The sequence below is a fragment of the Phaenicophaeus curvirostris genome, chromosome 1, assembly GCF_032191515.1.
Source record: "Phaenicophaeus curvirostris isolate KB17595 chromosome 1, BPBGC_Pcur_1.0, whole genome shotgun sequence".
Lineage (NCBI taxonomy): Eukaryota > Metazoa > Chordata > Aves > Cuculiformes > Cuculidae > Phaenicophaeus > Phaenicophaeus curvirostris.
Window position 1 is genome coordinate 66583465 of NC_091392.1, and position 12653 is coordinate 66596117.

The 12653-nt window shown below is 43.7% G+C and overlaps 2 protein-coding genes across 30 annotated transcripts in view; one reads left to right on the forward strand and one right to left on the reverse strand.

Annotated features, from left to right (window-relative positions):
- Positions 1-9875, forward strand: part of CACNA1C (calcium voltage-gated channel subunit alpha1 C) — a 480521-nt gene extending 470646 nt beyond the window's left edge. For 13 of the 23 annotated variants that reach the window (XM_069861396.1, XM_069861470.1, XM_069861296.1 and 10 more), the window contains 6 exons: positions 377-403; positions 1754-1882; positions 2348-2457; positions 4421-4524; positions 7535-7858; positions 8130-9875. In XM_069861396.1, the coding sequence (XP_069717497.1) occupies positions 377-403; positions 1754-1882; positions 2348-2457; positions 4421-4524; positions 7535-7858; positions 8130-8426 (991 nt within the window). In that variant the 3' untranslated portion in view covers positions 8427-9875. The remainder of the gene's footprint in view (positions 1-376; positions 404-1753; positions 1883-2347; positions 2458-4420; positions 4525-7534; positions 7859-8129) is intronic. The other 10 variants (XM_069861462.1, XM_069861443.1, XM_069861314.1 and 7 more) reach the window with 3 other exon arrangements.
- The window catches only part of MICAL3 (microtubule associated monooxygenase, calponin and LIM domain containing 3), a 571168-nt gene that overhangs the window by 52875 nt on the left and 505640 nt on the right, over positions 1-12653 (reverse strand). The window lies entirely within an intron of this gene.

Consider the following 12653-nt stretch of genomic DNA (forward strand, 5'->3'; position numbering starts at 1 on the left):
CACACAGATGACAAATACAAGAGGACTAGCATTTTTATCAGTGAAGGGTTTTTTTAAACCCATTCAGTAACAGCAGGAAGGAGCTGAATTTTTTTCTTTTCAGTGCAGAGAGTAGACAATGTGAAAAGGTGGAGAAATCCTGCCCCAGCAAAGACAGAATAAGACAGTAAGATAGAGGAAATACAGTGGGTGCAGAACTACCCCAGCAGAAAAAGCCCAGCAGTTTTTCTATTTTGTGTTTTTCTGAGGGAGGTCACAACAACTGCACAACAAGCGTTACCGTCTGCCCTCCCCCTTGCTGTCTTGTGGTGGTATGACACTGCTAACATGGTATTCTTTTCTCTCCTTGCTTCCTGGGGCACCTTCCTTGAATTAGGACGCATTACTACGAAACACTGGGACGGTACGTGTTCTCCCTCATGCTCTAATGCTTTCGGAGTCTAAGACACATTGTTTTTCCCATTGAAAATCCAAATCTTCATTAATGCTGAATATGAGCTCTTCTTTTTTGTGACAGTAGGGCTGAAAAAGAGGTCATGATCATCATGACATCTCTAAAAATATTCCCAACTCGGGGCTTTTCTGCCCAGGTAGCGATGCGTGGGCTGTTTCTAGCTGCTTTCTAGATCTGGGGTTTTTTAAGAGTTTCTAGCTGGGCTCATACATGCAGGCACACTCTGATCACAGCACAGTGAAGTACACCCTGGCACGTTCCCACAAAAATTCTGTATGGTTTTGGCTAAACACAGGCTGTTGAATAGAGGGAGCTGCCATGCACTGATTTCTTCCCTCTGCATCTTAGCAGTTTTACTTGCCTTCCATCTCACAGAAGGATCACTCCAGCACTGTCCCACAGGCTGTACGACAGTGCATATGCACATTTCTCCTTCTCCCAGTGCTCTTTGCTGAAACCAAATAATAAAATAACATTTCCTATCCAGTCACTGAAAGGTGAAAAAGACCTGCCACACTACTCAGTAACAGGCTGACACTTGTTCCAGTACCTCCATGTAGGTATCGCCAAGATTCACACTGCCTTCAGATTTTACTTTACTGCTCAGAAAACCCAAATTCAGAATGAAGTGAAAATGAGGGCCAAGATGTGAAACAGAGGGACAAGGAGGAGGCAAGCAGGGAAGCATAGGCTGTCATGCTTAAGGGTTTGAGCAGATCCCACTGGATTCAGTAGAAGCAATTTGCAGTAAGAGGTGAGAGAAAAAGGTCCAAAGAAGGAGAAGGCAGCAAGGAATGAGAGTGTGAGTAGAAGGCAGAGGGCAGAGATGGTTCAAAGTAAGGGATTTGGGAGGCAAAGACCTTATGCCACAGAGCTGAGAGGGTTCCTGTTAGCATCTAGGAGGCTCCTCTGCAATTGTGACCAAGGCTTTTGCAACAAGGGAAAAGCTGTATTTCCAGGAGCCCATCTTGGATTTTACTTCATGTTCAGTGAGGTATATCTATAGAAATGAGTTCAGAGTGATGTGATGTGCATGTTTACTGAGTCCATGTAGTCACAAATGACAATATGTTTACAGTATTGTTCATCATTAAGAAGCTGTTTCTTTGAAAGAGAACACAGGCAAAGGTTGTTGCTTTGTATGAGTGAACTCTGCAGCTCTGTTCAGTCATTGATTTTTTTCTGTGAGAGCTCTTCAACATTATAAAAAACTGAAACAGATGGAGCCTGTCGTTCTTGTCATTATAACAGGTTGTCTTTACCATCTCCATATCTTGACTTGTCTTTTTTGCTCATTAGCTCCAGTTCCAGAGACAGCCAGCTGGCAATTGTTTGCCAAGAGGAAGCGTCTCAGGATGAGACTTACGATGAAAATTTGAATGAAGACATTGAGTACTGTAGCGAACCAAGTCTGCTCTCTACTGAAATGTGAGATTTTGCAGCTTTAGTCAAGGTGTTTGGGTGGTGCTTTAATTAAGGGGGAGAGATGGGAAGAGGTGGTGTTTTCCTACAAAAATTTCAATTTATGACATAAGGCTGGATGACTTCAGTCAGACAATTTAAATATCAGAAAATAATTTTTTAAAATGCAGCTCAGCCCCGAGAAGTAACATCATCTTTCACCTGGGATTTTCCTTCTCCTGTGAGTGAGACAACTGGATATGCAGGACCTCCTCTCACATTCACCTCTAGGATCTAATCATCCCAGATCTCATCTTTAGAGTGTTCTCTGTCTCATGGTCTCTGTTACTGCTCCCGGACTAGTTACATCTTGAAGCTAGCTTGCTATTGCACCCACTTGATAGCATGATCTTCCTGGCTTCCCTGCTGAAAGAGGGGTTATTCTGTCCAATATCAGCTGTTTATCTAGAATCTCTCTGCTCTGCCTTCCAGGCTTGCGTACCAAGATGATGAAAACAGACAACTTACTCCACCAGAAAACAACAAAGGGGAGGATGCCCGTCACTCTCCAAAGAAAGGATTTCTGTGCTCCTCAGCACTAGGTAACCTCTCAGCGTGGCATGAGTGTTGTGCTTCCTTCTGCCTTGACTGAGTTCTCTCATCTCGCTGGAGGAATCCCAGCATGCGTGGGCAAGAGTGTTGCTGTTTCCTGCATTCAGCTCGTGAGACCAGGAATCCCATGGCGTGCACATGATCTTGATGGTGCACATGACTCTGCTGACTTTATTCTCTGTCCGTAGATGAACCTGTGGCTGTTCGGATAGTCTATGAGATCAGTTTGGTTAAGGCCACCTATGAATTAGATGAGTTGATCAGAGCACCGTGTGCTCTCCAAACAGTCACCAGGGAGTCACTGGATGGGCTAACCTTGAGTATATGGTGTTCTCTCGTGTGTGTGTATTCATCAGGGAGAAAGGAGAGGTTCTCTCTTGTGTCTGCTGTGAGGAAAACTGTGAATTTCAGATACAAGTTAGCTTTCTGCTTTAATTTTACCCAGAGATTTTCAGCAGCTTGAGCGTGCAGGCTACAGTCAGGTAAAATCCATGAATCACAGGATTTTATGAAATTATCAGGACCGATGTGAGAGTCTGGAAGAAAATGAGCTCTTTTATGTAGAATATTTTTCAGCCTTCTTCCTGACTACTCGTGGATAAAAAAGATATTTGGGGAAGGAATTAAAAAGAATTCTTTATATAAAACATACTCTTCCAAATGAACATGACAGACTAGGTTATTGTGATGTTTAAAGTGAGTCTGCACACAAGCCCTTCAGGATGCTTGTACAATTGAGTATTTTAAAAGCATTTACTTTATTTCAGAACTTGAAATATTAGGCAACAACAATTCCAATATCTATCTGTAAGGCCAAATTTGCAGTCAGTCCTTCACAATATGCTTCATTAACTACATTGTAGTGAATATTTATGCACTGATGCCATACTCATTTTACTAGTGTTTTCTCTAGAAAAAGGGAATACTTTTTATCTGCATTGTAGCATTTTTTCCCTAGCTTATAACACATTTCTTCCAACCCCTGAGAGGGCCCTTTCTCAATAAATCAATGTTATAATCACTTACTATTTTCAGAATTCTAATTTTCTTTCCTTCTTTAGAAAAATGTCAACAGGATCAAGAAGTCCACAAAATATTTCAGTGTGCCATGAAGCTCTGTCCTTAATGCTGGTTTTATTTGTCATTCTTCAGAAGTAAAGCCTCTGCGCTTGTTCAGAAACAGAGTTTTGGTACTTCTAAATCCCTGCATAGGGAGGACCTTTCTTATATTTACAGAAGTAACATTTAATTTTATACCAAGTAAACAATTTAGAGGAGCTATTTAAATACACCCCCCAATCCTTTTTTTAAGAGAAAAGATTTTCTTTCCTCTTCTTTTCTTTCCAAAATTTGAAAATGCTTCATGTCTATGTAAGCAGCCTTCCATTCACCAGTGAATTCAGAGATTGATTAATTCACTTCCACTTGACCTTGCTATAGACACAGCCTCATAAACTGTGGTATGTCTGGCAGCTAAGGGACACAAGTCACAGGCAAACAGGAGTTTGATGTCACATGGGCAGCCTGACGTCCTCTTCTGCACATTGTGTACAGCCAGACACAGTGCCAGAGTCTCAACTGCCATCATCAGTCCCACTGAGCGCTTCACCTGAATCTGAGAGGTCTGAGAACACTTCCAGTGCTTAGGAGGAAAATCAGCTGATTGGTATCTACTAGGACAGTGTTTTAAAAGAGGAAAAATAAAAATTATGATCCATAATTCTATCTTGCAGCTTGCTGGGCAGGTAGTGCTGGTTGGTCTGTGATGCTTGACTTCTTTTTGTAAAGACAAATGCTTTGGAAAAGGCAAAGTGTTAAGGGAAAGTGGACAGAGCCTAAAATGTGGATGGTTTTGCTGTATTTCCAATGGGAATGCACTAAAAGAAACAGAAAGCAGATTGCCTGTAGTGTATTATGAGTGATGGACACAGTTATTTGTAATTGCTGTTTCAGGTCGAAGAGCATCTTTTCACTTAGAGTGTCTGAAAAGACAGAAAAACCAAGGTGTGGATGTCTCGCAGAAGACAGTTCTGCCTTTGCATCTGGTACATCATCAGGTAAGGGCCCAACAATGTGACCCAGATCCCCCCATCTTCAGTGCCCCATGCATTGTATCCCAACCAACTATTTAAAAACCATTCAGGATAGTTTCTCACCTATACCAAAGGTCCAATTTTTAGAAAACGTATTTGCCATCATTTGCTCATTCCTGCTTTCAAGATTTTTATCATTCCCAGAAGAATGCTACAGGCACATGTCCTTTAGAGTCTGCAAAATTATAATTTTCTGATGTCCATGAAAAAGTAAAATAGAAAACTAACTAAAAGATAAAAATAGCTACCCAAATTGCATGCTGTCACGCAATTACACTGACTTTGATGGTAGCACACATAGGAATAAAATCTGCAGGGTCTACTTTCATGTTAATTAAAGGTAACCAGTAACTGTAATTAGTAATTTGAAAATGTAAACTGATTACATGTAATTAATCAGCTTCTTAAGGCCTTTGTAACTGCATTCAGCATACTAGCAAATGTATGCTTCAGCACGTACCTAAATGATTAGCCAGCTGTCATAGTCTAAAGAAGATCTGTGTCTTTCAGTCTGATGATGCCACTTTCTGTCACTATAAAAGAAACAGGTGCAGATGGTAGTGCCAGCCTTGCAAGCGGGGTGTCCCACTTGCAGTTGCACTGTGCAGTCCCTCGAGACAGAATGGCCTTCTCACCTCCTTAGGCTGTCACAGAAAATGCCATATGGCAGGGGCAGGAGGATTGAGAAGTCAGAGCAGAGGAGTAAGAGATGAGCATGCTTGTGGCCACTCCCAGCCAGTTATCCTTTAAGGACTCTGCTCCATAAAGCAGGGGTCTGCTGAGCATTACATCTGTGGCAGGGACAACCAACAAATGTGTTGGAACAGGGAGGAGTGGGCAGTAAACAGCTTTGTACCCTCTCTACAGCAGCAATAGCCCTCCTGAGACTTTCCTGTCCTCCCACAGCAGCCAGACAGAGTGGACACATGCTTCCTACCTTCTCAGCCCACCTGACTGGGAGAATCACCACCTTCCAATGTGTACAAAGAGGATGGAGCTACTTCAGCCTTCCTCATGCCACCCTGCAGCTCTAAACCTAGAGGGATGGGGTTCTGCCCTTCCCAGCATCACTCAGACAGACTGCAGGGTTAATCTGAAATAGGTATTTAGCCTCCAGCTGACAACACTCAGCAGCATTCTTGTATCTACAAAAATGTTAGCCTACAAGTGTTTAAAACAGGAACATAAACTGGAAAGGTTGCCTCTGCTAAGCATAATGGATTCAGTTGCTTGTGAATGCTTGAAGCTGTATTTTCATTAAATACTCATGCCTCAGATTTAGATTAGATCTTGGGAAGAAAAATTTTACTGTGAGGGTGGTGAGGCACTGGAACAGGTTGCCCAGAGAAGTAATGGATACCCCATCCCTGGAAGTCATCGGAGTCAGGTTGGATGAGGCTTTGAGCACTCTGATATTGTGGAAGGTGTCCCTGTCCATGGCGGAGAGGTTGGAACTGGATGATCTTTAAGGTCCCTTCCAACCCAAGCCATTCTGTGCTTCTGTGACCATAATACATAAATATATGCAGCTGAAGCTCAAAGCAGTCCCTAAGAGCTTCTTTCAATCTTCTCAGCACCTTACATTTTGGAAAACACCTTGTATACTTTTTGGCCAGCAAGCTGAAAAAAAGGGTTCGTTTGTCCTGCCTGACAGATCTAAGGCTCTCCTTGAAGTCCCAGCAGCTTAAGGGATGTGCTGAGGCCATCATAGCCAGCAGGGCATGACTTATACAAGTGAATTTTTAAGGGCTTGCTTCCTCACTGAAATTTGACAGGACTCTGATATCTAATTGCTGAGAAAATCTTGGTGAAGCTTATAGATGACTAATAACTGATTCTTTTGTTCGTCTGTCACTGAAGTCATCAGCAGAGCATGGTTATTGGTTCTCAAGGATTTCAGTGGCAGATGGGCTGAGCTTCACTTAACTTTAGATAGCTTGAGGTTATCTGTCTATTTTCAACTGGTCATTTCAGTCTCACTCTGATCAGCAGAGGGAAAGAGTATACCCAAAGGGCAAGAATAAGTCTTGTCCTCCAGACAGCATTCTCAGGCAGGTATCTAAAAGAGGCAGGAGGCTTGCTGGTGGCTCTGTACATAGTTAGCTTAGACTAAATGCATAGCCTTCAGATAGCTGCAGCTGGATGAGACTAACCCCAGCCCAAACAAGAGGATTCTTTTCAACACAATCCACGTGCTTTTGTATTTTTTATGCATTTATTTATTTGCTCATACTAGGCAATAGTGATCTCTGTGAGACGAGCTTATGACTGTGACAGCGTTACTTACGGAATCATCAGCAGTCACTATGACTAAGAGATCAGATCAGCCCTGTGCAACAAGGAACTTCTTGAGAAATTTATTATAAAAGGGGGTTGGATGACTCAGAGGTTGTGTAGATGATTACAGGAAGGACTGGATGGCTCAAAGTATAAACATAAGATATTGATCTTCCCACTTACAGCAGATGCCTTAACATCCAGTGGTGGATTTATAGTCATTGCCAGCTGCAGGCATATCTAAAATTCACATCTGGTATCCGTTCAGGTTCCACAGTAGACACTTACAAAAAACACAGCAATTGCCAGTAAAAGCTAGCAGTATGGGTGGTGGCAGTGGTGGGAAAACGAATTGCTGTCTCACCCACTGGAGAAGAGGTGGTGTTTTTGGCAAGGCTGTGGGGAGTGGGGCTGCATCCCTTCTGTCAGTGCAGTGCCTCCAGGGCTCAAGAACCACAGTCATGAGAGTTTTCAGCCTGCTGCTTGGCCCTAGCACAGAATACACCATTTAAAGGAAAGCTTACAAAATGAGTTTGCAGGAAATATCCAAACTGTTCCAGGAGCTGGAAGCCGTTTTCACAAGCCTCGTGACCCTCCAGGCCTTTTCTCGGGTGGCTTCTCCAACACCTCCTCCTTCCAGCACTGCTGCTAAGTTAAGAGCAAGCTCTCACTCGGCTTGTTCCTCCTCTGTCTGCAGGCGTTAGCAGTGGCTGGCCTGAGTCCCCTGCTCCAGCGAAGCCATTCCCCCACCACCTTCTCTCGGCTGTGCGCGACGCCCCCCGCTACACCCTGCAGCCGTGGCTGGCCGCAACAGACCATCCCGACTCTGCGCCTCGACGGGGCAGAGTCCAGCGAGAAGCTCAACAGCAGCTTCCCATCGGTACACTGCAGCTCTCGGTATCCTGACAACACCAGCTGCAGCAGCCCGAGGAGAGCCAGGCCAGTCTCCCTCACTGTCCCCAGCCAGACCGGAGGGAGCAGCAGGCAGTTTCACGGCAGCGCTGGCAGCCTGGTCGAAGCGGTAAGACTGCAGAGTCACAAAGGACATGAGCACTGTCAAAGCTAACTAGAAATGTGTCCCTCGGAAGAGCAGGGCAACAGATATATTCTGCCCACAATGCCAAGAGCAGGAGAACCCATCTCCAAGCAGGGGTTAGCAGCATGATGAATGGGAGAAGGACCACTGGGGGAAAACACAGCAGGAGAGAGGGTCGAGATGGGGTGCGATAGGGCTGATGATGCAGAGTACTAACATTATGTCTTTGTCTCTGGTTCCCTACCTGCTTTTGAAGGTCTTAATTTCGGAAGGACTAATGCAGTTTGCTCAAGATCCAAAGTTCATTGAGGTCACAACCCAGGAGCTCGCGGACGCCTGTGACATGACGATAGAAGAGATGGAAAATGCAGCAGACAACATTCTCAATGGTAACAGCAAGCAGAGCCCCAATGGCAACCTCTTGCCTTTTGTTAACTGCAGGGACCCAGGGCAGGACAGTGCAGGAGAGGAAGAGGAAGAGGTGCAGAACCCGGATTGTAGAAAAAGTCAGGAGGAGCTCAAGGACAGCAGGATTTATATCAGCAGCCTGTAGTTGCCAGGGCTGGAAGCGATGCTGGTTTTTTATTTGTTTCAATGTTCCTAATGGGTTTGTTTCAGAAGTGCCTCACTGTTCTCGTGACCTGGAGTAACCGGAACAGCGTTCTTCATTCATTTCTGTTGGGACGAGTCGCAGAGTTGGGTGGTGTAAGAAAGCTTTTCAGGAGTGGATATAACCCCAGCACGTGTCCATGAAAGAAGAGTGAGGAGGAGGAGGAGAGCCAGCTCCCTCTTTTTTTCAGTCCCTGCACAAGGAATGATGACTGCCTCCCAAGCGCGAAGGGGAACCTCAGCTTCCCATGGATGGCCCTAGCCAAAAGGACCCTGCGTCAAACGGGTGTCTTTCAACTTTGCTTGTAAAAAAATCATTTTGCACATATTCTGTATGAGCCTCACCGTCTCCATAAAGCCAAGGCCCTTTGATTCAGAAGGAGAGGAAGACTTCTTCTGCTGTGGATTCCCGTACAGCAAAGGGGAGGAGGAAGCAGAAGAAGCCCAAAGGCGCCCAAGGAGCAGGTGGCAACGCTGCCCAGCCCTGCCGAAACTCCCAGGCAGCGGTCTCTGCCAACAAATCCAAGCTCAGGCAGCCACTCCTGCCAACCAATCAGAGCTCGAGCAGCCTCTTGCCAGCCAATCCGAGCTCAGGCAGTGTCCTGCCAACCAATCAGAGCTCAGACAGCCAGCCATGCCAGCCAGTGGGAGAGCAGCGAGCAGGCTGAGCCAACCTGCCCCACACTTGCTGAGGTGGTGGTGGGCTTGTGTAGATCTCTCCTTGTTTTGCAGTTTGATATTTTCTTGAAAGCATGTTGCAGTTTTTATTTTGACTATTTTATTATTATTATTATTTTTGGAGGGAGAAGGGAGTGTTTACATTTTGTAATCACCTACCTTTTGTTTTGGTTTCTTTTCACCTTTGCAAATGTTAAATTGGTTTGATCATGTTGTATTATTTAAACTGGGTTCTTTTCTTCATTGAAATTTGGTAGAAGCATAACAATAGGCAAGTTTTACCAACCATTATGTACACCAAGAATTTGTAATTTTATTTGCTAGTAACTGAAACCTCCTTTTTTTGTTGTTGTTTTATAATTTAAAGATAGTAGGCAATGCACTTGATATAGTCTTGCACATTTGAGTGATTGATTTGGGTTCTTTTTAGTGCTAAGTATATCTGTGAGTGTGGGAGCAATACGAGGGAGTGTGCGTGTGTGCGCGTGTGTGTGTAAGTTCTCCACATCCTGGTTTGAGCTGCAGAAGATCTGTATCTGGGGCCATTGGAAAGCAAAAACAAACCACTGTCTCTGCTTTTGAAAGGGGAATCAGTAACTCTTTGCATTTTCTGTTCCACAAGATATGCAAAAACAATGCAATAATATTAATTTTAAAATACAATTGTAAGTTGTGTTGGCATTAAAACTGTATAGAAAAAAATTGCGGGGGGAGGGGATGCAAAAAAACCAGAAGGCGTTACGCTTCAATATATTCTGTGTGATGTTTTATTGCATTGATAATGTTTCTGTTGAAGAAACCGTTATACTTGAATTCAGGTCAGTTTCAGTATTTTTCAAATATTTTTTTAAAATGAATTGCGATTGTGCCAAGCAAAGATAATGAATTGAATTAAGTTTGTTTAAAAAAAAAAGAAAAACAGAATCACTTCTTGTATATTTTGCTGCATGTCAAGTGAATCATTTCGTATTTGGAATGTGCCAAGCTTTACCTTTGAACTTTTAAGTGCTTTTCTACGTGTGGTTGGGGAAAGGGGTACTATTTTTTTTTCCTTTTTTAATTTGTACAATGAACAAAGTGTACCTGGTGTAAGTAACTATTCTGCAGTCCACTGACAGGTTTGAACATTACTGATTTTGCATATCTTGTGTTCATTTTCCTTCTTCCTCACTCCCTTTAAAGATGCACGATGACTTTATTGGTAGAGAATCTTTCTTCCCAAGACCAAGATATCTTATTCATGCTTTGTTCTCTTTGTTTTGTTGAGATTCTCTAAAGGTCTCAACCCACTCAAGGGTGTCAAGATCCCCAAGCCCATTTGGCAGATCCATCCTACATGTTCAGCTGGCACCAGCAATTCAAGGAGCAGGGAAATAAAAATCTGCTTTCAATTTTCTTTTATAAAATAGCTGACTCTGATCAATTATAACAGGATCCTGGGATAAACAAATGCAAGAGGCAGAACTGATAGCAAAGTAAAATTATCTAACTCTGTCCTAGACTGAAAGCAGAGGGTTAGTGAGGGAGAGAGCTCTGAATCACTGTTTAGAAGAGCTGCTGCAGTCTGGTCAAGATGCTGATGTTAAGTGACTTTTTTGTGTTCCTGTGCACAGTCTCATCCCAGACTGTAGCAGATCAATCAGATTCTGAGTCTCAAAACATCTGATGCCACAGCATGTCCCAACCATATTTCCCTGTTAGTAAGTGTGAACCTCTCTTGATTTCCCTCACACTGATACTTGGCCCTAACCTGTGAGACAGGCTGAAAAAACAGGCAGGTATTGTTAGATTTTATGCAACTGATTTTTGTCTAGACTTCTGCTGTTTTTTCTCTCTTCTCAAGATGATTCACAAACTTTCAGAACTGTACTGAGCTAGGAGGTGTGGTCTGACGCAAAGCTAAACTTCCATTCAAATCTTGAGCTTCTGCAGATGTCTGAAAAATATCATTTATTGCATATGTTGATTACATTATTTTTGTGGTGCCCTTGCTTTTCTTCTTGATTCTCTGGGGCATACAGCAGAAATAGCACAAGGTATTTTTGACAGTGCACTTTTTCCAGTGTCATTTTCCAGTAGCAGCTCAAGAGACCTTGAAAAAACCCAAATCCTTTTAAACCAGAGAAATATGTATCCACTTATCCAACCATATGGCATCAAAGCCTCGATTGAAGACTTCCCTGGAGAAAGTAACCAGTTGATGTCAGTCTCATCCTTTCCATCCCTCATGCCTGTATGAAACAGGCAGGCAAGTGTCTCCCCTTGAGAGTTCGCTGCCGCTGCTAGTGCTGAAGTGCTTCAAAACTACTTGAAAGGAAATAATGCTGATCCCGGCTGTTTCTGTAAATGAAATCAGTGTAAGGGCTCCATATCTTATTTTCTTCCACTAGGAAGTCCACCTGACCTTGCCAGTGAGAGACAGAGGTGTTCTCTGCTCCTGAGAAACTAAATACTGTTCTAAATCAGTGGCAGCAAAGGGTGTTTTGGTTGTTTGATGGAGGATGTCATCTTTTAGGATTTTTCTTGATAGGAAGAAAAATGGTGGAAAGGATTATGCCCCATATGTATTTCTGGTGAAAGGTGCAACTCCCTTAGGGGTCAGAGCCTACAACAGCATGTGGAAACCCCACTCTCTGCTGGAAGACCCTGTAGGTCCTGCAAAGTGGAAAAAAAGGCCAGCAGAGAATGCAGGCGACTTTTGCGGTTTGAGGGGCAGATGTTAAATTTAGTAATTGCTGGTGCCAGCCATGCAAATTTCTCTTTCTGGGGAGGGTGGCTTTTTTTTTTTCTTTTTCATTTGAGGTATTTCTAATATGCACATTATGACAGGCCTGAGCAAAGAGCTACTGCCTCCTTCAGGTGAGGTAGGGTCTGGGGGACGGTGGGAAGATGAGGGCAGGTTTAGTTCCTGGAGTGTCCTTCTTTCCCTGTGAATGGAAACGGATGATGGGTACAATCACCGTGCTGTGGATGGAAGCTTTGAAGGAACTGATGGCGGAGGAGTGGCATGGAAGGAATGGAAAGAATGGGGAAACCGGTCTGTTGTTTGCTACTGAGCATCTCTGACTTGCAAGAGTACTAAAGACGTTTCTTATATAAAAACAAACCTCCTCCCTGTATCACTCCTGCTCATTATTCCAGGCAGTACTGGGCCAGCCACACCAGGTGCATTTCTTTTTTTCTTCCTTATTTCTGGGTGGCTGACATGATGGGGAATAAAGTGGAACTCATGACCCAGAGCCGGAGTTTCGTTATCCACAGACCTTTTCTGCATTATCTGCCTCTTCAGCTGGACATGTGAACAATGATGGTGTAGATGTTGCTGCTACTGCAGGGGATCCGCCTGTTTTATTACCCTGCCCACCACACCCCAGCACGGAGGGACAGCCAGAGAGGCGCCATGTACAGAATCGCATCTATTTCTGCTTTGTTTTCTGACTCAGAACCCTGCCCCTGATGACTACAACAATGACAACAAACAACAACAACAAAA